Source organism: Macrotis lagotis, chromosome 1 (assembly GCF_037893015.1).
Source record: "Macrotis lagotis isolate mMagLag1 chromosome 1, bilby.v1.9.chrom.fasta, whole genome shotgun sequence".
NCBI classification, from domain to species: domain Eukaryota; kingdom Metazoa; phylum Chordata; class Mammalia; order Peramelemorphia; family Peramelidae; genus Macrotis; species Macrotis lagotis.
The window spans coordinates 257,471,846-257,495,336 of NC_133658.1; the positions used below are offsets into that span (position 1 = coordinate 257,471,846).

Consider the following 23,491-nt stretch of genomic DNA (forward strand, 5'->3'; position numbering starts at 1 on the left):
TCCTTAAATAGAAATAGTACTTTAAATAGAATTTTGTAACTTCATTGATTGGAAATAAAATTTAAAAATCAAATCAAAACTTTCCCTGTAATTCAAGTTTCTGATACTCCCTAAAGTTTCACAGACCACTGATGTAGTCTAACCTCCCCCTTTTACAGAACTATAGAATCAGACCTACAGAGAGGAAATGGCTCCCCCAAGATCTCCCAGCAAATCAGAAGAGATGGAGTCATAGCTAGAATTTAAGTTTTTGAATGCTATTCCAGTTGCTTTTCTACACACTGTTTTGTGCTTATATTTAGCAATGTGTATTTATAGAGGAGAGGCAGGATTACATAGGAGCTTGAAAGCCAATTCAAAGTCTAGAAGACCTGAGTTTAAGCTCTGGCAGTACTGACTAGGTGAAGCGGGGCAAGTCACTTAACCTCTCAGTGACCCAATTTATTAAGACTGTAAATTGAAGAAGTGTCATAGATCTGCGTGGGTAGAAAGTTTCTTTAATGTGATCTCAGACTGTGCTGAGGTGTGTTGTGTGTGAACATAGGTGAAGCCTCTTGCTATAGAGGGTAGAGATCTTGCCTTGGAGTCACAAAGACCCAGATTCCAGTCCTATCTCTGACTCCTACTGGGTGTTTGATCCTCCACATCACTTTACCTCCTTTTACCCCAGGGCAATTCTTTTAAGATTAGAAATTGCAGAGCAGGTGAGGATCCACCTTGGCTGAGGGAGTTTTTTTCCCTGGAAGTTTCCCATTCTAAAGACATCCAACCAGATTTCCTTGAATCCTAAAATAAATCACTGAAGCGGGAACAGAATGAGATTTTGGCAGGTTTACAATGAGGCAGAGGAGATTCTCAATTATTGGGGAGGAAATTTACCGGGGTGTGGGGGGGGGAGCAGATGGAAAAGATCGGAAGGAGAAGAGCGCAAGGAGGGGTGCTTGCTGGGGTGAATGCCTGCGTGAGTGTGCGCCTGTGTGCACACGCGCGCGCGTGTGTGTGCGAGTGGGTGCCTAGCTCAGAGGGAAGCACCGCCTCCTCCTCTCCTAGTCTTCCCTCCTCCTGGTTCTCCTCCTCCTCTTCTCCCCACCCGGGAGAAGAGCCGGGCACCAGCGCCCCTCCAGTCACTGCTCAGACAGCCGAGGCTGCGTCAGCTGATTCCTGGCGCTCCAGCCTCTTCTCGCTCAGCTCTCAAAGTGGATTAAAGTCGGCCGCCGCCGTCGCCGCCGCCGTCTCGGAGTTTCTGGGTCAGGAGGATTATGAAAGTGATGTGGGGCTGCTGACAGAGCGCAGCCAGCCAGCCAGCCAGCCGCAGCCCACCAGCTTCTTCCCAACCTTGAACTTTTTGTCTTTCTTTTTTCTTTCTTTTTTCTTTTTCTCCCCCTTCCACCTGGGCAGTCCCCACCTCCAGAAGGACTTTCGGGTCAGGGTGTGCGCGGGGCAAGGGAACCACAGTCTAGAATGGCTTCCAATTTTAATGACATAGTAAAACAAGGGTATGTAAAGATTAGGAGCAGACGCTTAGGTGTAAGTATTGACGATTTCTTTCCCTTTGCTGTTTTATTTTATGTTCTATCGTAACCTCCCTGGGGTGTTGAAAATAGTCTTAAGGGAATGCGGGGCGGGGGTGGGGGAGGAATTTGAAGATTTTGTGCCTATTTTCTTTGACTCGAAATATTTCTGAAAATATGTTTGGGTTTTTTCTGTGCTTTCCATGGGTATTCTATGTATGTCTGGGCAACGTCTCCCTCTTTCTTCTTTGCCTCTATCTCTCCTTGTTTTTTTTTTTTCCTTTTCCCTCTGATTCTTTCCCTGACCTCTCTGCCCCTTCTCTCTTCTTTGGAGGATTGATGTTGGATGAGAGGGACCTGTCTCCCAAAGGAGCTCCAAATCCCTTAGGATTCTGTAAAGACAAGTGATAAGCCCCTCAGCCTCTGTGGGAAAGAATTGAGGTCTCTTTTAGCCCTGTGATTAATTAGTTCTCTCTGAATGAAGTCCTTTGGGTCGGAATTTGTGAGCTGCCCTTACCTAAAGCGCTCCCTTAATCCTATCCCCAGCCCTTCTTTCCACTCAAGAACTTTACTTGGCAGATTGGGATAGGGATAGCGAGTGCTGAGATGGAGTGGTTGAGAAGATACAAACTGCGAGTTAAAGGCGCCTTGGCTGGCAAAGCTCTCTCTTCATAAATCCTTTCTGAGCATGTCCAGTTCTTCACCAGGTGTTGGTAGAAAGAGAGCAGGAAGGGGCAGAATGGGGTCAAATTAGGCATGAAAAGGTTAAAGAGCCAGCGTTGAATCGTCTTTGCCTTTAGTTGGGTGGTGGGTGTCTGTTCTTAGAATGCTTCCTGGAAGCCCAGTGGAGGAAAATGATTGACTTTAAGAATGAAATAATTTGGGAATGGAGAGACCTTGTCTAGCCTCACCCAGAGATTCTGTTTTGCTATTTAAACAGTCAGGTGCTGGAGTTTAATGAGTGAACTCATTTTTCCTTCTAATTCAACATTTGAGTTATTGTGGAACAATTGTCAGGAGGAAGAGAATTCTGACAATGAATATGAGCTCCTTGAGAGCAGGGATTGTCCCCCACCCCTTTTCTTTGTATCCTCAGTGCTTAGCACAATGCTTAACACATAGAAGGCACTTAATAAATGATTGTTGACCATTGACTGGCATAAGGGACCAACTGTTCCTCCACTGTTTTTCTAGTGCTTTTTGGAAGAATAAAAGACATATGAGAAAAGAATGTTTAGATTGCCTTTCACGGAATAATTCAGCGTGTAATTTGGGGGTATTCTAAGAGAAAATTGTGACACAGATTTGAGTACTAATGCCTTTTATTCCGTAGAGACTCCAATTTCTTTTTGGTCCTGTGGTCTGTACTACTTTTACTGATGGTTGCCTTGTTACAGTTCCTTGACAAAGTGGTAAATATTGGATACAAGAAAGGGAGGGAGGGAGAAAGTCCTGGTGGGGCAGGATAGGAAAGGAGAAAGACTGGTAAATTCAGTAATATGACATTATTACTATTCTAGCCTAAAACAGTCCTATACCTTCGTTCCTATAATAATGTGCCCTTCCAAAGAAGCAGACTAAGAGTAGAGACTCACTGAGATTAGATCTCTCTAAGTTCTTTTTTTTTTATCTTGGCTATTAATTAGTACTAAAAAACATTACTTCCCAGTGCTTCTGAACCACACCAAATGATTAGATCCAGGAAAAAAAAATTAGTCATTTCATTGCTCTCTCATTGATGGAAATATTTGGATTTTGCCAAGAAAATTTCACTCAATGCTTAGGGACCATTCCAGTAGTAAGAGTGCATGCATTATTAATGAATAAAACCTGAATTATTCATAAGATTAAGGTTTTGCTAAATTGTGACACATGATGATTTATTAGAAAGACTGGTTACCTTACCTTTTCAGTTATGGTATGGAGAATATTTTTACCATATTATGACAATTGAAATTTTATAAATTTCTGTCATTACTAAAACTCTTGGAAAAAATTTGAAATAAAAGTAAAATAAATTCATCTGACTCCTGGTACTCTGCATTAATTTCATATTTTATGATACTTTGAAAGTTGGCAATGTCCGGAGTACTCCTTTTGACTGCAACTTAAATGTTGTGACTTTAAGAATATTTGTTTAATGCTGTTGATCATTGAGGGGTAAAATGATAGAATATATTCAGTTAATATTTGTTAGTCTTTACATTTTACCTGGAATTTATTTTTAAAATTCTAATGTTATGAATGAAAGATTATAGCAACACAATTAAAAAGGATATCAGATAATGAAGGAGGCAAGGAGGTTGGAACTAAGGACCTATAATGTTTATAGCTAAAAATGGAAAAGAGTGACTTCCCCAAGGTCATACATCTAGTTAATGACAAAAATCAAAGACTAGATCTTCTGTTACCTTGTTCAATGTCTTTATCTACATTAAATTATATAGCACATAGATCATAATACAAACTGAACTCCAAATAAGTTCAAATAAGTAACTGAAGAATATTCAGGAGAACAAGACAGTACACAGTTGACCTACAAATTTATATACATATTTCATCTATTGTTCACCAATAAATATCAGATGCAATCACAGGTGTTAGTAGATTAGGTCTCACTTTAGCAATAGAGGGCAATTTTCCTTTCCTGATGAGAGATCTCTGTGTGTCAGAGATAGCTCCTGAACTCAAGAGAAAAGCCCAGATTATTTGTAACCCCCCCTTTTTTTTAAAGTGAATATCTTTAGCTCTAGATAACAGTGAACTATCTCACCATATCTATAATTCTACATGTGTTTCATAATATCCCCTCTTCCTTCCAATAACTGTTTTTTAATCTCCTCCCCCCCCCCCAAGAACTATGGTAATAGAAACTCCTGTGTGACCCTGGAGAAGTCACTTTACTTTTCCATGTTTGCATCATTTATAAAATGAACTGGAGAAAGAAAACCCTAAATAGGGTAGAATCAGATATGACTGAAAAATGAACAAAAACAAATATTTCTATATATTTATATCTCCAACCCCTAGTTCAGTACCTAGGTGCTTGACAAATGCTCGTGAATTGATAGATACTAGAGGAACAGAGAAAGAGGAGCATCAGAGATTGAATCCTATCTTAGATATATAGATTATATTTCAAGTCACTTAACTTTTCTCTGATTAAATTCCTCTTCTAAAAATGTGGATGATAACCATACCTATCTCCCTGTGAAGATCAAATCAAATGACATATTTTGCAAACCTTAAAGAACTATATAGATGGTAGCTATTATCAGCTTTTGTAAAATGCTATAAAAATATCATCTGTCATTATTGCTGTTATTCTCAAATAGAGATTTTTATATTTTTTTCTGTCATAGATCTCATTGGCAATCTGGTAAAACCTGTGGACCCTTAACTATATAATTTTCTTTTCCTTTATTGAAGAAAATATCATATTTTAGTTCAATATTAGTCAAAATAAAAAAGCAGTTTTTCTACAACCAAATCTATTCATGGAAATCTTATTTTTCAAGAACCAACCCCTATTTTAGTAGATCTTTAGCTATTTGTTATTCAGATTTATCACAGGAAGATAGGGTGGATCCTATATTAAAAGATGATGAAGTTGATTTTAGATAGGGAGCAAGTGCCTTCAAGCAACAGACAGACATATTGGCATATGGTAGTCTAGTAAAGCCAACCAAAGTCTAATGTAATTCTAATATCAGTTTGCCAGTGGATATAATTTCATCAGTGTAGATATCCCCTCCACTAGTGCAGGTCACAACCCTTCCACATTTCTTCATACTGCACAATTTTTCTCCATAAATTCCATCCCTCCCATAAATAAATCCTCCATAGACCAAGTCCTTCTTTTTGGTCTTTTAATATTTTGTGGATATCAATGCTAAAGGATATTTTGGAAGGGAAAATTTACTGTGTAACTTAGGATAAGTGATTTATCCTCCCTCCCTTCTTTTCTTCCTCCCCCTCTTCCTCCCTCTCTCCCTCCCTTCCTCTCTTTTTCTCCTTTCCTCCCTTTCTTCTTCTCTCCTTTCTCCCTCCCTTCCCCCCTTCCTTCCCTCCCTTCCCCTCTTCCTTTCTTTCCTTCTTCCCTTCCTTCCTCCCTTCTTCCCCCTTTTCTTCTTCCCTTCCTCCCTCTCTTCTTCCTTCCTTTCCTTTCCTTCCTTCCTTCCTTCTTTCCTTCCTTCCTTCCTTCCTTCTTTCCTCCCTCCCTCCTTCCCTCCTTCCCTCCTTTTCTTCTTCCCTTCCTCCCTCTCTCCCTTTCTTCTTCCCTTCCTCCCTCTCTTCTCTCCTCCCTCCCTCCCTCCTTCCCTCCTTCTTCCCTTCCACCCTCCCTTTCTCCCCCTTCTTTTCCTCCCCCCATTTTCCTCTCCCCTTCACTTCCCTTTCTCAATTGCCTTTTCTCTAAATATAGGTATACAATTTGGGGATACAATTTGTTAGCATAAAGTTGGATTCAGGCTAGATTAATCACTCCAGAAAGAAAGGTATTGGGACACTTCAAAAATTGGGTATTTAAGTCAATCAGAAAACTGGCATTTGCTGAGCACTTTAGTATGGTCAGAGAACTGTGGTTAAAAAAGGTCCCTTTGCCCAAGGAGCTCACAGTCTAATGCAAACATGCAAACAATTACTTTGGACAAGGTAGATAAAGGCTAAATAGGAGATAGTCATCAGAGGGAAGGCACTAGCACTGAATGAGATCATCTGCCTGTTTTTCAACTGTAAGAGTTGCTTTCATCTATTATGTACTCCTTTCAAATATATGTATATATGGATTATATATGTATATATGGATGTAGGTATATATATATGTATATATATATGCATATATATATATATATATATTCCAATTTCCAGATCTTAGTAGATGGTCTTTGTTTTGTATGAAAAATATTATCACTGTCTGACTGTACTTTGGGGGAGAAGTCTCTTTATATTTAACTAGGCTTATAATCAGAAGTCAATCAGTTTTTGTCCTCACTTCTGAAGTTTTTCCAGCTTATTAGTACCTGTATCCCTGGTAATTTACTTCCCTAACATTTTTTCTGAGGACCCTGGATGACCTCTATATTGTAATGAAGCCATCAGCCAAGTTGTTTAACTGAGATTGGCTATTTAGATTTTATAAATGATTGTGTACAAATCTTGATTTTTTTCTTCCCTCCCTCCCCTCCCCCCCAGTTGTATCTGACTTGGTATGGGAAAGTATATAAAAAAGTATTGTGACTCAGGCTGCCTGCGTTCTAGTTATTTTCGGTCAAATAGTCAGTATGTACAAAAGTTGAAGTTGAACTCAGATCTTCCTGACTCTAAGACTGACTTTCTATTTATGACAACATAATATATCTCACTCTTATAATTTACACACGTATGAGTATATATGTGCACATACACATATATGTCCAAAACATATACATAGTCAATAAATATTTATAACTACACTTGTATACATAAATATCTTTATAATTTATAAGGTATTTTTATCACAACCTTGCAAGATAGGAAATACAAATATGATTACCCTCATGTTAGAAATGAGAAAACTAAGGGACCAAGTGACTTGTCCATGGTCATACAGGTTAAAATGCCAATTCTGTGACTTGAAGCCAGATCAATTTTTTCTAGTGCAAAGTCTAGGGCTCCCTATAATCCTGGTTTCTTTCTTCTTTCCTTGGTATCTAGAGTTGCAGCTTAACTATTTGTGAGTTTGAATTTCTTAAAATCAAGGACAAGACCTATATAATTTTCTTTGGTTCTTTGAAATAGTAGTAATTTCATCATTTTGCAGACTTGCTCCTTGGGGGAACTTACAAGATCTCCTTGTAACCTTTTTTGTTTTTTGTGATGAGCCTCTCTAGATTCATTCACAGATGACAGACTTAGAAACTGTAGTGTGGCATATACTTAGAGATTTTCTGGATGGGAAGGACTGATTGAGCTCTAAAAGCATTACCTCACCTTCCTAAGGTACTAAGAAGGACTTTAGTAAAAAAGTAAAAAAAAAATATCAGTAGAATTGTAGTGAAAAAAGTAGCAGATATGGAATATTAGAAGATATACATTTGGATCCCAACTCTGTCACTTAGTATCTGTGTGACTTTGCTCTGTTGTGTCTTACTCTTCTTGACCCTACTTGAAGTATTCTTCAGAAAGATACTAGAGTGTTTTGCCATTTTTTTCTCCAGCTCAGTTTACAGATGAGGAAACTGAGGCAAACAGTATAAAGTGACTTGTTCAGGGTCATACTGCTAATAAGTATCTGAGGACAGATTTGAACTCTGTTAGGTGAATCTTCCTGACTATGCCATACTCATGATATAAACCATGACTTAATTAAAATTAATTCAAATTATAATTTTGTAGTTAAAATAAGTACCAAGAGTGAATATTTGATAGGGATAAGTTTTCTCACTCACTCCCCACCCAAACCAGGCAATTTAAAGGAGAATTAATGAAGCTAAAATTAAATATGATTCATTGCATTTGTTTCTGTTTATATTTAAACTTTTCTATTTTGAGTTTTATTGCCTTATGTTTATATGACACCTTAAAAGGGCCATTTCCTTCAGACTTTAGACTCTCAGTCCCCTTTACTAATACACCTAGAGATTTTGAATAGTACACAGTGCTCTGAATTTGGAGTGAGAAGACCTGGACCTCAGTCTTAGCTTTCCTACTTCTTATCTTTGTGACCTCTAATAAGTCATTTTTCTCTGTCTCATGGTTTTTCTAGGTGTAAAATGAGGGTCTTGAACTAAAGAACTTCTTAGGTCTCTTTCAGCTATCAAATGATCTTATTAGTAAGATAAATTAGCAATTTACAAATGGCTTAGCTCAGGTTAAAATAAAATTTTATTGAGCTCTGAAAAAAGTTGTCAGCTAATAAAACTATTTTATTAACTCACTGACAGTTTTAAATCCAGAGTGTCCCCAGAGTCTTAGTGTAGTTTTAAGTGGTCAAAGCTTAAAACTGCACTAAGACTTTTGGAATACCTTGTCTAAGTACCTTTGTTTTTCAAGTCACTTTTCAGTAACTTACATAAAGTCTTTTTAAAGTCTGTTTTATAAAGCAAAGTAAATTAAAAAAAGCCATGAAGCTAGTTATTATTGTTAGACTAAATCCCTTGAAATAATTTGTAAATTGTCTGACTCATTTGCAAATGAACTAGTCTTGTATATGGATTTTCACAAACTGATGGCTGGGTTGACTGTTGTCCTTTGTTCTTGAAGAGGACCAAAATGACATTACCATGTTAAAATCAAGTTAAAGTGTGTCCAACTGTGATTGATCAGACCAATATGAGTTCAGAGTAGCATAAATAATCCATGTGATCATTTGGGGTGGGTTCTCTGAATTTGTACATCTCTCTTTTTATTTAAGCTATTTATTTTTTATCTTTGAAATTTGATTTTATTTTTTCAATTACATGCAATGGTAGTTTTTCAACATTTATTCATTTGCAAATTTATGAGTTCCACATTTTTTTTACCACCTTCCCTTCCCTCCCCCCTTCCCAAGATGGCAAACAATCTGGTAAAAGTTGCTCATGTACATTCATGTTTATCATATTTATATATTAGTCATATTGTGAAAAAGGAATTATTACTAAGGGGAAAGGGAAAAAAACTATGAGAAAGAAAAGAAAAACATAAAAGCAGTTTTAAAAAAGTGAAACTAATATGTTTTGCTCTGCCTTCAGACTCCATAGTTTTTTCCCTTTGGATGTGGATAGCGTTGTACATTGCAAGTCTCTCAAGGTTGTCCTTGATCTCTGAACTGTTGAAAGGAGCTGCATCCTTCATAGTTGATTGTTAATATATAAAATGTTCTGTTGATTCTGTTAATTTCACTCAGTATCGGTTTATGCAAGTCTTTCCATGCTTCTCTAAAGCCTGAATGCTCAAGATTCTTTTAAGCTATTTCAGTTCTGTTAGTCTATATAATTACTTTTAGGTGAACACAACCAAGCAGACTAGTTAACTCAGACCAGTTAACTCAGGTTTCAAGTGTGATGTGAAGAGTTAGTTTTTTTTTTCTGTGATATCAACCAAAAAGAAAAAAAAAGCTTTAATTTAGTTGAATTTATCATTTTGCTGTATGTTTGGATTTTTTTTTTTTGTGGATAAATGTTGGATTTGACTCTTACCAAACTTCAGGAGACATTTTGAAATTCAAAGTGAAAAATGGGTTACTGAATTGTGAGGTAGACAATCATTCATTCTATTTTCAGAGGATAGAATGCTAGAGACTTTTCCTCAGAGAGCTGCTGGCATGTAGATGCATAATTTGTAATTTCAGCACTAGTTTAAGGTGAATGCATAGACTGATCCTTTCTTGGCTGTATTTTCTGAGATGGGAGCCATCAGCCACGGTCATTTCCAATTGGATTCTTGTAACTCATGGGATCATATTTTCTTCTGTTTTAAAGATAAAGAGTTGCCATTTAAGATTTAGAAGCACATTAAAGATGATTAATCTTCTTTAAAATCATCTTGGGAAATATTATAAAGTATTTTCATGTGGAAGATGAGTTGAGCAATATGCTAGATGAAAGAATATATTTATGATGGATTTTAAGCCTAAAGAGGAAATTAGGAAAATCAGCCCTGGTTGTCATTATGTATCAAGGCTAAATATATGTGGTTAGAGAATAGAATAAAAATAGGTTAGTGAATCTGCCTGAATCATTTGTTTTACTTAGTTTGGTCAACCTTATATTGTTTCTTTTATTGTAGCTAATAAAAGGGAAAAAAAACTATCAATTGAAATTTCTAAACATATAAATCATAGAGATTTAAATGTTCTTTAAATTAAAATATATTACTTAAATACACATATTATATATATGTATATATATAATATGCCAAGTTATCAATAAGACAATTTATAAATAATGTTACAGGAGTGGGGAGCCTTTTTTTCTGCCAAAGGCTATTTGGACATTTATAACATCATTCATGGACTATATTTGCTCAAACATTTAATTGATTCACCCCTAAAAAGTTCTCAGATTTATTGAATTTTGAGTGCTGCTTGTAGTTGCCTTGGCAACATCAGACCAATATGGCCTATAGCCTCGAGGTTCCCTGTCCCTGACTGTATATCATAAACTGATACACATAAATTAATATATGTACATAGGTATTTTATATGTATATAGATTATATGTGAATAAATAAATCTCTCTATATTAAAAATACAGTGGTAGTATTGCATAGGGAGTAGAGAACAGGGGATAGAGAGAGGAAAATGGGCTCAAATCTAGCCTCTAGTGTGGCTGTGTGAACCTGGATTAGTCACAACCTCTCATTGTCTTAGTTGTTGTCCTGCATAGAAAGAGAGCATTTTCTCATAATGGAATTTCTTATTCCATTGAAATAAAAGGTACAATCCCTATTTCTATTGTTTCTTTGGAATGAGATATTAGATAATTGATTGGAGGCAATGAGCAATTGGGTGATTTACCCTATATCTCCTAAGAGTAGAGACTTGAACCCAGTTTTTTCTGAGGTTGCCTTAGTATAAGTTGTATGCTGTGTGCATCCAGGGAAAGAACTTACAAATAGAAGTATATATAGAACGATTTTACATACACACACAAACACACATAAACACACAAACACACATATATATACAGAGGCATATTTGTATCTAATGGTAGACATCTCTAGGGCAAGACTGAGGCAAAGAAGAAAAAAAGGAAAAAAAAAGACATTTATAGAATGATTTTGTTTTATATTTAAAAGGAATAGGAAGTTGCACTTAATGAATTTGTACTTTCATGTGCAGTCATCTTCTTTATTGTACTATTACAGAAGTGCTTGTTTTATGTCATAAATTAAAACTAAAATAGCCTTTTTTAAAAAAAGAATGTTTTAGACTAAATTTCTGGCTCACATCAAAAAAGAGAGTTTCCTCCGTGAAAGTTCTCTACATTGATGAAATCACACGTGTGGATATACATACAAAAATATATACATATATATCATATGTATGTATATATCCACATATATGTGTATATATATATGTTCATAAATCCAAAGAAATATTCTGTATTTTATTGAGTGAATGAAATTACATACTGTGAGTTTCTTTTTCCAGTTACTTATTTATAAAGTTGTATGATTCAATCAATAATAAGCCCCAAATCAAAGCAATTTAGCATGGTAGCAATAGCACAGGACTAAGAATCAGTTGACCAGAATTCTAGGCATTGATGGTCACGATTTTGCCATTTCACTTAAATTAAAAAATAATATGGGGATTAATATCTTGTCCACTGACATTGAACAAATTGTTGCTTTGAAAAATAAAATAGTTGTGAAAGTATTTTGAAAAGTATGAAGAATTATACAAGTGAATCTTAGTTTCCTCTTCTGTAAAATGAGAATATAGATCAGACCTTTAAGGTCCTTTACAGTTCTGCCATCCCATTTTCTAAGATCTCCTCAGGTATATAGCATTAAAGCCAGAACTAAGCTTAGTTACTACATTAAATTTGGAATTATCTCCTTTGCTAACCGTCTAGGAAATATCAATAAGGCATCTGGAAGCTAAAGGCTCTTGGATCTTAAGCCAGTCTCCCCAAAAGCTCTGATGATTTTTCTGTTTACTTTTCACACATGGAGGCACTATCACAGAAAAGGTAGAGTTGTCTGCCTACCAAAAAAAGGACAACTTGGAATAAAAGCAGGGTTTTGTTATACTCCTTTTAAAGGCACCAGTCTCCAATTCATTGATGCTTTGTCTTCAGGCTCCACTGTTAAGCAAATGTTCTGGAAGTGGGAACTCCCCTTAACCAGCTGTCAAAACTGCTTCACTATATTCCACTGGAGCATCTCAGCAGTATCTCAGATTTTTTTATTCTGTTACTAGAATATTTAACCTTTCCCACTGGGCCTCTCACTGTCTTTGAATTTCAGAATTCATTGGTTAATTGTAGAAAGGTCAGTCATGATTGAAGCTACCTCTACTTAGGGCAGGACTTTTAGCTGGTATTCAATAATGATAATAGTCTTAAGCCTAATCAAAGGCCCCCTCCCTTGTCTAGTTTATATTTTTGGGGAGTTTGTTTGATATTAAGTCATTCTATTTATTTTTTTACTTTTTTAAAAAAATGAAGTCAACAAGTTAACAAGTATTTATTAAACATTTACTGATGCCAGACATTGTGGGATACAAATGCAAGCCAAAAAAAGTGATCTTGCCTTGGAGGAATTGATGTTCCAATGGGAGGAGACAATACATAAAAGGAAGCTGAAAAGAGAAGTAGGGGAGGGAAGTTACTACCTGTAGGGGCAGGATGTATAGTCAAGAGAACTATACAGGTCAGTGTGGATCATTAGATGAAACTTTAGTGGTTTATTTCTTCCCCTCAGTAACCTAAGGGGAAGAAATAAACCACTAAAGTTTCATCTAATGATGAAGGTGATTTCACTATTGTGAACACCTCCAATAGCACTTTACATACATTATCAGCACCATGGTATAGTTGAAAAATTTTCTGATTTGAAGTCAGAGGACCTGTGTTAAAACCTTGGGTCTGCTTACTTATTCTCCTCTGGGATTTAGTTTCTCATCTGGCAAGTGAAGGAAGGATGATCAGATGACTTTCTAGCTCTTAAATCAGTGATTCTGTGATCTCATTTGAATCTTACAATACCTCTATAAGAGGAATTTTGGGAATTTTTATTCCTGTTTTGCATAAGGAGACTGAGGATTGGAGAAGTTAAGCGAGTTGCAAAAAGTCATATAGCTAGTTAATAAACATCAGAAACAAGATACAAATCCAAGTCTTCTTGATTGATAGTCCAACACAATATAATAACATAGCATGATAATTCTAGTGCCTTTGTATTTTAGTAACAGTATTTATGATATGCTATGATCAAAACTTACATGTGGAGGCCACTTCAAACATTTTTTTTTAGGAGATTCTATGGTCAATAGGCATTATCTGTATTGGAGCCAAGTGCTCAAAGTTTTCCCAGCTTAGTAGAACTAGCCAAAATTAGATCTCTGATGATCAAATAGACTATAATGACAAAAATGGTTTGGGACAAATGAAAACCCCAGAGATACAGAGGTTCTGGGTAAGTAATAATAACTTTATTCAATAGGATAGCTAATAAAACATTGATGATCAGTGGTTTCTTCTGGAAAACCAAAGACAAAAACCTGAAAGCATTGATATACTTTTGGAAAAAAGAATTCCCTGACAAGCAAAAATCAACTAGCATTGGGGGACATATAATGAGGAAGTTGGCTAGAAATCTTTAATTTCTCCTGCTAAGAATTTGGCTTGATCAGGAGACTCAGCTGCTTCTAGAAATCTGATCAGGGATTCATCTCCACCCAGAACACTCTGGTTGATTTTCTCCTTTATAAGCTGGGTCACTTTTAATTCTAAGGAAGGGGTTACAAGAAGAGGAACTCATTTCCTCAAGTCTAGAACTTGTCTAGATTGAATTATCTTCACACACTAAACAGAAGTAAGGTCTATTTGTGGGGAGTCTGGTCCAAAATCAAGGAGCATGTTCCCTGAGATTTAGGGGCATCTCATCAATCAGTCATTTCCTTCAGAGACTTCAATGACTGGGTCCTAAATGATGAAATAAAACTCTGAAATCATAATTAAACAATGAATTATTAATATAATAAAAAGAATAATTACTCAGGCTATACTGTGTTTTTAGACTAGTAAATCACTTTATCATTTTACTTAATTCTCATGACAGATCTATGAATTCAGTGTTACTGATGTTTGTTCCCATTTGACATGAAAAAAACTAAGAATGAGATAGAAGCCATAATGGTAAAGAGAAAGATGTGCTAAATTTGGAGGACCGAAGTTTAGTCCCTTCTTTATCATTTGCTAGTATATATAACTCAGAGCCAATCACTTAATCTCTGTAAGAGATTGTAATGTTCCTCATCTATAGAATGAGAGAGTTGGACTAGTTGAACTAAAATCCTATTTAAACTCTAAGCTTTTTGCCTAGGATTACTCTGTTGGTAAGTATCTGAGGTAGCATTTAAACATACATCTTCCTGACTCTATTTTGGGTTGGTACTCTATACATTGTTCTATGATGCCTCTGGAATCTAGGGTCACCTTTATGCCTCAGAGGAGAATCTTAGTGGAGGATATATTATTAATTTATGAAGCAGCCTGATTCTTTCCCACATACTATTTTGCACCCTGGGAAAGTACTTTCTTGACTGGATCATTTTATTTGAATTATATGGAATATTTGGGTCAAAATACCATGAGCCAACCTTGGCTCTTGGATAGACAAGAATTAAATAGTGGGCAGGATTTACGGGTATTGCTTTAACTCTTTTGGCTTGAAAGGCATAATTACAACTTCTTTCCCAGACACCTGCTTACACTAACCAGTCTCATAAAAACAAATCCTGCTTATAGCTTGTTTGTAGCCAGAGGAAGAGAAAATGCATTCATCTGTGAACCTGATTTTCTTTTAATTTGGTGCAGAGTTTTTGGCTACCAAATAAGTCACTCCACAAGAAGAGACAATGTGATTTTCTTTATAACTGTCAATTGGCTGTGCTTCTTTCTTAGAAACATTTGTATAATAAATAGAATGAAAGAAGAGATGCTGCCTGCCAGATGTTTCTGGATTGATTAAAGATTTAAAAGGAAGAACTATTCCCCGGGCTTCTGGACAACCTCTTAACTAGATTGATGATTTGCCCATAGGAGTGAAAGATTCTTTATTGTTCTGAAATGATAGTCTAAAGCTAATACCACTTTAGTGGCACAAAAAGACATAGGAAAGAGGCTTCATTAGAATAGATTAGATATTTTTATATGGGCTCAGATTTAAAGCATATTTTTCTGAAATGGTTCAAGTTGAATGTTTTTGAGGTAGAAAATGACTTGTGTGGTACAATGATGACTGTGGTATGATGATAGTTGCTCCAATTTTTTTCTTATTAGTTGGTGATTTTATGTTTGGTAATGAATTTGCCCTGAAGTTGAAGACATGAATACCAGAAAAGGGGAGTTACTTATTGCAAAGAACACAGGATAAAGAATATAAGACATAAGGAAGTTGAAATCCTACTTATTTTGTTTTGTTCAATTTTTTTTAAATTTAAATTTGATAGTGACTGGAGCAATTACTATCAAAGCTGGAAAAAAGATACAGAAAAGAGAATTTTGGTGTGGATAGAAAGCTCTTACATTTTTAAGGGAGCAATCATGTCCTTTTCCCAATATTCCAGTGGATCCACGACAAACAAGGATTGACTTCTGTTGATACTTTTTTTTCCATCTGTTTCCAGTCGATTGTCAAATCTTGTAGTGTTTCTCTTCACAAAATATCTTATATCTCCCCCTTTCTTTCCACTTGGGTTACTAACACACTGGTCCATTTAGGTAAGACATTCAATTTTTATTTTTTGCCATGGACTTTTTTACTGTCTGATGGAATTTGTGAATTCCTTCTCAGAATAATGATGAAAAATTCATAATATAAGTTATGTTTACAAGGGTAATAAATTAGGTTGAAAAATTTGTCAAAATTTTTTTAAAGTGCATGAATTATATGTTAATCCCCCTCCCCATGTAACACCTTCTCTCCTCTATTGGGTTATTGTAATAATCTTCTAAATAATATTTTAGCCTCCAATTTTCTCCCTTCTTCACATAATTATCTAGGGGCCAATTGGATATTTCTAAAGCCATGTTAGGCCCCTGCTCAAGTTTCTGAGGTTTCCTCTTCCCTCTAGAATAAATATAGATTCTTCTGCTGTTTTTTTTTAAGTCCTTTGCTATCTGTATTCAGTCTGTCTTTCTAGGCTCATTCATAAGGGGAACTTTGCATCTATAGTTAGATAAATCCTTCCAGCTTTCCAGGGAGGATATATTGATAATCTTCATGTACTTCATGTACATTTTACACATATTGCCTAAAACCTTTCTTACTTTTTGTGTCTTGTAAACAACACTGAATCTCCCATCTCCATGCTTTTGCACTAGAATCATCTTCAATGTCCAGAATGAATTACCTCTTCACTTTGGCCTCAGAATTCCTGGGTTCCTTTAAGGATTAGATTAGGTGCTACCTCCTACATTTTGATAACTCCAGTTATTAATACTCTCTTTATTGAAAGTAGCTTGTGGCTATTTTAAAATATATTTGGTATTTGATTGTCTTTTACCCTAATAGAATGGTAATCAAGGGTAACATTTTTCTTAATGCTCTGCCACTAAACTGATATATTATTTGTAAAAGAGGAACTTCCTTGTTCTGAGTACTATTGACAGTTCCAGTTATATTCAGGAATGCATATAAAATCAGTCATCTTATTAGGGAATCAACTGTTTTTAAGGTATAGTTTTTAAGTCTCTGTGATCTTGAGAAAGTTGCTTAAGATTTATCAATATCTTAGTTTTCCTATCCATAAAATGAAAGAGCTAGACTAGATGTTCTCAGTCACTTTCCATTTTTAAATATATGTTCTTATGTGCTCTGAAGTTTTGTTGTGAAAGAAATTCTATTTCTGTGGTTGGCAGTTAATATTTTGCTCAAAATTTTATTAGATTAAACTGACTTGTTTAGGAGGCAACTAATGCAAAACTGTTCCAAGTGATCCAGTAAAATAAATAATATGCATCAGGCAAGGTGGGAACAGAAACATCACATATTAATTAGGGCAATCATCATTATGATACCTGTTGAGATCCAGATTTCCAGAGTATCAAAATTGGGAAATTTTGTTACTTGGTGAAATAAGGAAAAAGAGGTAGGCTGTTGAAGGATTCAGCACTTAAGGGTCAACTAAAGTCGACACTAACTTTTACAATTAGGTTAAACCTTACTGGAAAGCAGAACACTCTTATGGTTACTTAACAGGGAATAGATTTTAAAGTGGAATTACTTAAACTGACTTTGATCATTTACAAAATATTTTCTTGATAATAAAATCATGAAACAGCACAAATATTATAGTACCATTTACTAGATGAGGAGCCAAAATATTTTTTAGATTTCAGTGCCTTACCTAGGATTAATAAATATCTGAGGATTCAAACCCAGAATGCAGGATTTAAGACTACCTCACTATTTATTACACTATATAGTTTTGTAATGATAATGATTACACTAATCAGAACTGATAATCCACTTTACTTCTTTATCTCATTTAGTCTCCCCACAATCCAGTTAGTTCATATCCATAATATATATAAATGTATATAAAGATAAAGTTCTTTTCAGATGCTAATGTGCCATATAAAGTGAAGAATTATTATCTCCTTTTTAAATTAGGAAACTGACTCTAAACAATGTAACTGAATCAGGATTTAGCCCTAATCTTTGGTACCCATCTTGACTGGGAGTGTCAAATCAAGTTCCTGGAGATAAAACAATAACAGTAATTATTATTTCACTCTCCTATCCATACATATATCTTTAAGGTTGCAAAGTACTTTATGTATATTATCTCCTTTGATTCTCATACCAACCCTATGAGGTTGGTTTTATTATTACCATTTTTGAAATAAAAAAGAAAACAAACCCATGAAACCTTTAATTTTACAAGTTAAGTCATTTACCTAGGGCATCTTTTAACAATACTTCATGAAAATGATCATTTCCATTCAGTTACTAACACCAGGAACACTGTATACTTAATAAATGATGTCTGACGATGTCTATGAGGCTAGAAAATTTGGGGGCTCCTATTTAAAAATGTGTTAATAAGTAGGGTACTTTAGTTAGCAAAAATATTTGATAACACGTAGGCTCTATGACTTGGAATTTGAAGGACAAGCTGCCCACCTTATGAAAATATATGTTCTGAACACTTGGATTTAAATTAGCTTTTCATTCATTAAATGCATTTCAAATGCATCATGAAAGATGAGAAGGGTTAAAGAAGCCTGTTGCAATATACATTTCCAATTAATAAATCATTAGTAATATTGATGTCTTACTTTTATATGAAAGTTGTTTTTTGAAGTGTGACTTCTCTATACCATTTTCTTCAAGAGCCAGATTTGATTGGGTTTTTTTTTTTAGATTTTGTTTTGCAAGGCAAATGGGGTTAAGTGGCTTGCCCAAGGCCAGACAGCTAGGTAATTATTAAGTGCGAGGTCAGATCTGAACCCAGGTACTCCTGACTTTATCCACTGCCACTTAGCTGCCCCATTGGCTTTTGATATTTAGTAGTTGAGAACAATAAGAAGGAACAGTACTTCGGGGTAAGATCTAATTTTAATGCAACAAACCCCATTGCAATGTGATGGAGACCTATTTACTTTATGATAGAAATATCTGTACAAGTTCTTCATTATCCTAAAACATATCACTCGATAATGCAATTGTTTTTTTTTTTTTTTTGCTAGAACCTACAGAGAGGTGTTGGATTTGACTGTGAATAAATACCTACATTTGCCCCTACAATTGTGTAATTCTCTTGTGTGAAACTTCTTCTGAGAGTAATAAAGCAGTGGTATTATCAACTTCTTGCTGTAATTCTTGAAGTTTTGTCAGAAACATTGCAAACATGATAACAATTGTAATAAAATAGTTTTCTTTAGTGACAATTATTAAATGTAAGAGTACTATAGATCAGAATGGCAGCAACCTTTCTCTCTCTTGTAATTTTACTCAGCAGATTAAATTATTCTTTTTATTGATCATATTAGCCCCATCAAGGGAACAGTAACAGTTAGCAAAGAGAAAAAATGACCTCACATTCTCATATGTTAAGTACAACAGCCAGTAAAAACCAAATGCTGAGTCTGGGATCTCCAAGAGAGAGGGAAGAATTAAGGCAGTTAGTTATACAGTTAGTTCAGGTACTCACCCATAACATGGTACCACTCTTTGCTCCTACCCTTATGATATCTTGCTCAGCACTGGGTACTCTGAAAATCTTGGCTTCTTTGTCAATATTCTGCCTCTGGAACATGTTCTATGGGTTTTTGTCTTCTTGCTTTTGTTTATCAGATAGTTGGAATTTTTTCTTAGTCTTTTAAATTTGTTCTTTAAAGCCCAACTCAAATGCTAAACCCTCAGGTTGGTAACTACTCCTCTTGTACCTCACACAAAACTTATTTTTTGTAATTCTTGACTATACTTTTCATAAATTACTGTGCATTATATGTGTTTGGGTCTTATTTCTTTCCTAGGCTATAGGTTCTATGAACATAGGCATCAGAGCCGTAGCTAAGAATTCTTTCATTTAGAGTAAAAACAGTTCCAGGGGCAGGAAGTCACAAAGGACATACAATATGCATGTGTAGAGGAGGGACTGGGGATACAGGTAGAGTATGGTCTGTCATTGTCCAGAGAACAGTACAAAACTCTTCTTTTCTTCTTTTCCAATCTTCTTTTGCTTTACTTCCCTCCAAGTATGGAAAGCTACTAGAGGAAGCAGCATAAACAATGTATCAAATATGTGATTTTTGGCCTCAAAACTGCTACAAGGAGAAACATTGGTTCCTGGTGATTAATACTCTGGGACAAAGGCTTGGGGGTCCTGCTTTAGTTAAGGACTAAAATATTATTGCACTTCGATTCAACAAATGTTTTTAAGTGTCTGTAGCATTCTAGGTTCTGTGGCCACTTTGAGGTGCAAACATGCAAAAATCTTGACCTCAAGGAATATATTATATTCTATTTGGGAGGAACAGATATATGCAAATCAACATGAGCAGTAGTTACACTAAAATAAGTTAATTTTTGCCCTTTTTAATCTCCTCAAGTACTTAGTAGGATACTTTGAATTTACCCAGCAGTTGATTAATAAATGTTTTCACATTGATAATTCATTCAACAAATTCAATATTTGAAACTCCCCCTTTTTCATTCAGTATTTGAAAAGACAAATTAGGAAGAGGAAACACTGATCTAATAGGAAGTGAGAGAACACAAAGTAGGTTTCAACATATCTGACTTTTCCAATTTTTTTAAAATGGTATCATGGCAAGGTGCCACAAGAGAAATTGACCCTATTTCTATTTCATAATAGGCTTTATGCTGCCATCGGTCTTGGGTTGGGATCACAAGCTAAGTGATTATGTTTTTAATCATACACACAGAGTCCTCAGTATGTGTTTTGGCTTCAGTTATAAAAAGATGGATGGCATTTTATGACTTCAGTAATTTAGAGCTTGGATAGGTCTATAACTCTTTTAGAAATTACATAAGAGCCTGAGAAAATCATTGGTTTGTATGTGTGTAGTTGTGAGCCTTGCCCTGCAGGACTATGCTGTATGCTTATTGCTGTTAGTTTATCAAATAGTTTAAGTGAACCAACCTCAGTTCCGATTTTATTTTTCTTTGCCCTGAAAAGTAGAATTTTTTTTGAGGGGGGGAAATTGAATCACCTTTTTAGTTCTACCTATCTGATCATCCATATCATATTATCTGTAGACATATATACATAAATATGTATATATTTACATGTACCTTACTTGTTTTATTTTTTTTTTAGGGTTTTGCAAGGCAAACGGGGTTAAGTGGCTTGCCCAAGGCCACATGGCTAGGTAATTATTAAGTGTCTGAGACCGGATTTGAACCCAGGTACTCCTGACTCCAGGGCTGGTGCTTTATCCACTACGCCACCTAGCCGCCCCTACTTGTTTTATTAATATCTACTCCTTTTTTATCTAAAAATTAGAAGTGTTTTGGTTTTAATCAATTATTTTAGATTGATGAAACCCTGATAAGAACTAATAAGACCTCATATTTAACAGGTGCTTTATAGTTTTCTCTGGAAAAACCAAGTAGATAGTGAGTTGCAACCCCCATTTTACCAGTGAAGAAACTGAGATTTAGAAGGGTTAAATGACTTTCTCATAGTTAAATGGCTGCTCAGTGACAGAGCCAGTCATGATTTGAACCTTGTTCCTGTGCTTTTAGGTCTAGCATTTCCCCATCATACCTACTTGCCTTTCTTATTTTAATAATATCAATCCATGGTGTTAAGGAGGATTCATTCATTCATTCAACAAATACGTATTAAGACTTACTGTGTTCAGAACCCTATCTTAGGAACTGGGAGAGTTACAAGATTTAGATGATACTTGTCTGTTATGAAATTTGTAGTCTAGTTATGATAATTAACAAGCACATCTTTAGATGTGCTACTCACTTTGGGACTGAACTTGAAACATTATTAGAATTCTGTTATTTTATTTTATTTTTTTAGGTTACGAAGCACCTGCATCATTATTAGGGTGTCCTTAATTATTCCACTGGTGTGAAAAATGGTGTCACTATACCTACTAGGCAGACATTACCTATGCACAGTCAACCAGTCATTATTAAACATTGGTTGAGAATCTGTCACAGAATCCTAGAGCTGGAAAGAACTCCAGAGGCTATGTAAATAAGAATACCTCCCATCAACACCTAAAATATTTGATCTTCCAGTCTCTTCTTAAAGACCATCAAGGAAGAAAAACTCTGCTTCCCAAAATAAGCACTTCTGGATAACTCTTATAAGAAACCTTACTAAGTCTTCTACTTTTCCTAAGTTGTACCCAGGACAGTTCTCTGGGACAAGTCATTGCTAGAAGCCAAAGAAACATAGGGCAATATAGGAGTTTATGCTTCCAATTGGGGAGACTGTAAAAGCAGTTGTTCTTTGTCCTTCATTTTTGAAGAGGACCAGTGACATCATGGGGGAGGTCTTGACTCATATGTAAATTGAATTTAAGTGAGGTAAAGTGGTACAAAGTTATCAGTATCACTTTTTCTTCCAAAGTCATTGAAGTTCAGTGCAAGACAAAAGTCAGGGCGACTGGCGGTGACCCAGGATGCCTCTTTGATATGTGACCAACCTCTAAGCACTCCACAATGCTTGCTTCAATCCCCTCTAACTCACTGTTGAATGTGGGACCTGTCATTTACCATCAACCTGGTTTAGCCCATCTGTTGATACAGTTTCACTGTGCATACTACAGTTTTTTGTAGCCAGAGGTAAGAGTTGGGTACCAGGTGGACACCAAAGGCAGATGAGCAGTCCAACAGTGATATAAATAATGAAACAGCAAGGACACTGATATACTAATGAAAGAGTCAAGTGATACACTGATACGCAGCAGAAAGGAAGGTCATCAGCAAGAATCTAGTTAATCACTGAATAAATAAATGCTCTGATTTCAGAAATGAATTATATCCTTGAGGAAAGTCTTTATGATTAATATAGGACATGGAATCAGAACTAAAGCAAATCTTAGATATCATTGGATGTCTAAGAAAGAAACAGAGGTTCAGAAAAGAGACTTGATCAAGATCACACAGTGATTTAATGGGAAAATAGAAAATGGAAGCTCTTTTGACCGATAACAAACTCATTCACACCCAAATTTGAATTGTGTGAATAGGTCAGGGTCAGGGACTCAAAAATCTCAATGAAAAGATCTAAGCCTTGGGGATTTAAATACAAAGCAAAGATGAAATATGATAGTTTGTATCTTTAATTTCTTAAAAACTCCCTTGACTCTGAAAGATATGATTAGCCTCAGATTACCTGTTCATCTAAGTCCCTTAGCCCTAATTGTTCTAGAGATATCTATATGGTAAGTGACCTGTCTTCTTTTTCACATGACGTTTGTTCTGACTTGGACTCTGCCTTCTCTTTTCCATGAAGGATTACCAGTCACCCTGGCTATGTTCAAGTTACTGACAAGGCTTCACACTATTGTTTCAAGTTTGTATAGCTGGATTTGTTTTGGCAAGGCAGTGGGGTTAAGTGACTTGCCCAAGGTCACACAGCTGGGTAATTATTAAGTGTCCGAGGCCAGCTTTGAACTCAGGTCCTCCTGACTCCAGGGCCGGCGCTCTATCCACTGCCCAACAGGTTGCCCTATAGTAGGAATTTTTAATCTTTTTGATGATATAGATTCTTGTTGGTCTGGTGAGACCTAAGGATCCCTTCTTAGAATAATGATCTTAGGATTACTAAGAAAACAAATCATATTGAA

The 23,491-nt window shown here is 35.6% G+C and overlaps 1 protein-coding gene across 1 annotated transcript in view; it reads left to right on the plus strand.

Moving 5' to 3' along the window:
* The first annotated feature begins 1,161 nt into the window (after nucleotides 1-1,161).
* DOK5 (docking protein 5) overlaps nucleotides 1,162-23,491 on the plus strand; it is a 152,174-nt gene continuing 129,844 nt past the window's right edge. Inside the window, exon 1 of the mRNA XM_074210287.1 lies at nucleotides 1,162-1,527. Coding sequence (XP_074066388.1) covers nucleotides 1,462-1,527 — 66 coding nt within the window. The 5' untranslated portion in view covers nucleotides 1,162-1,461. The remainder of the gene's footprint in view (nucleotides 1,528-23,491) is intronic.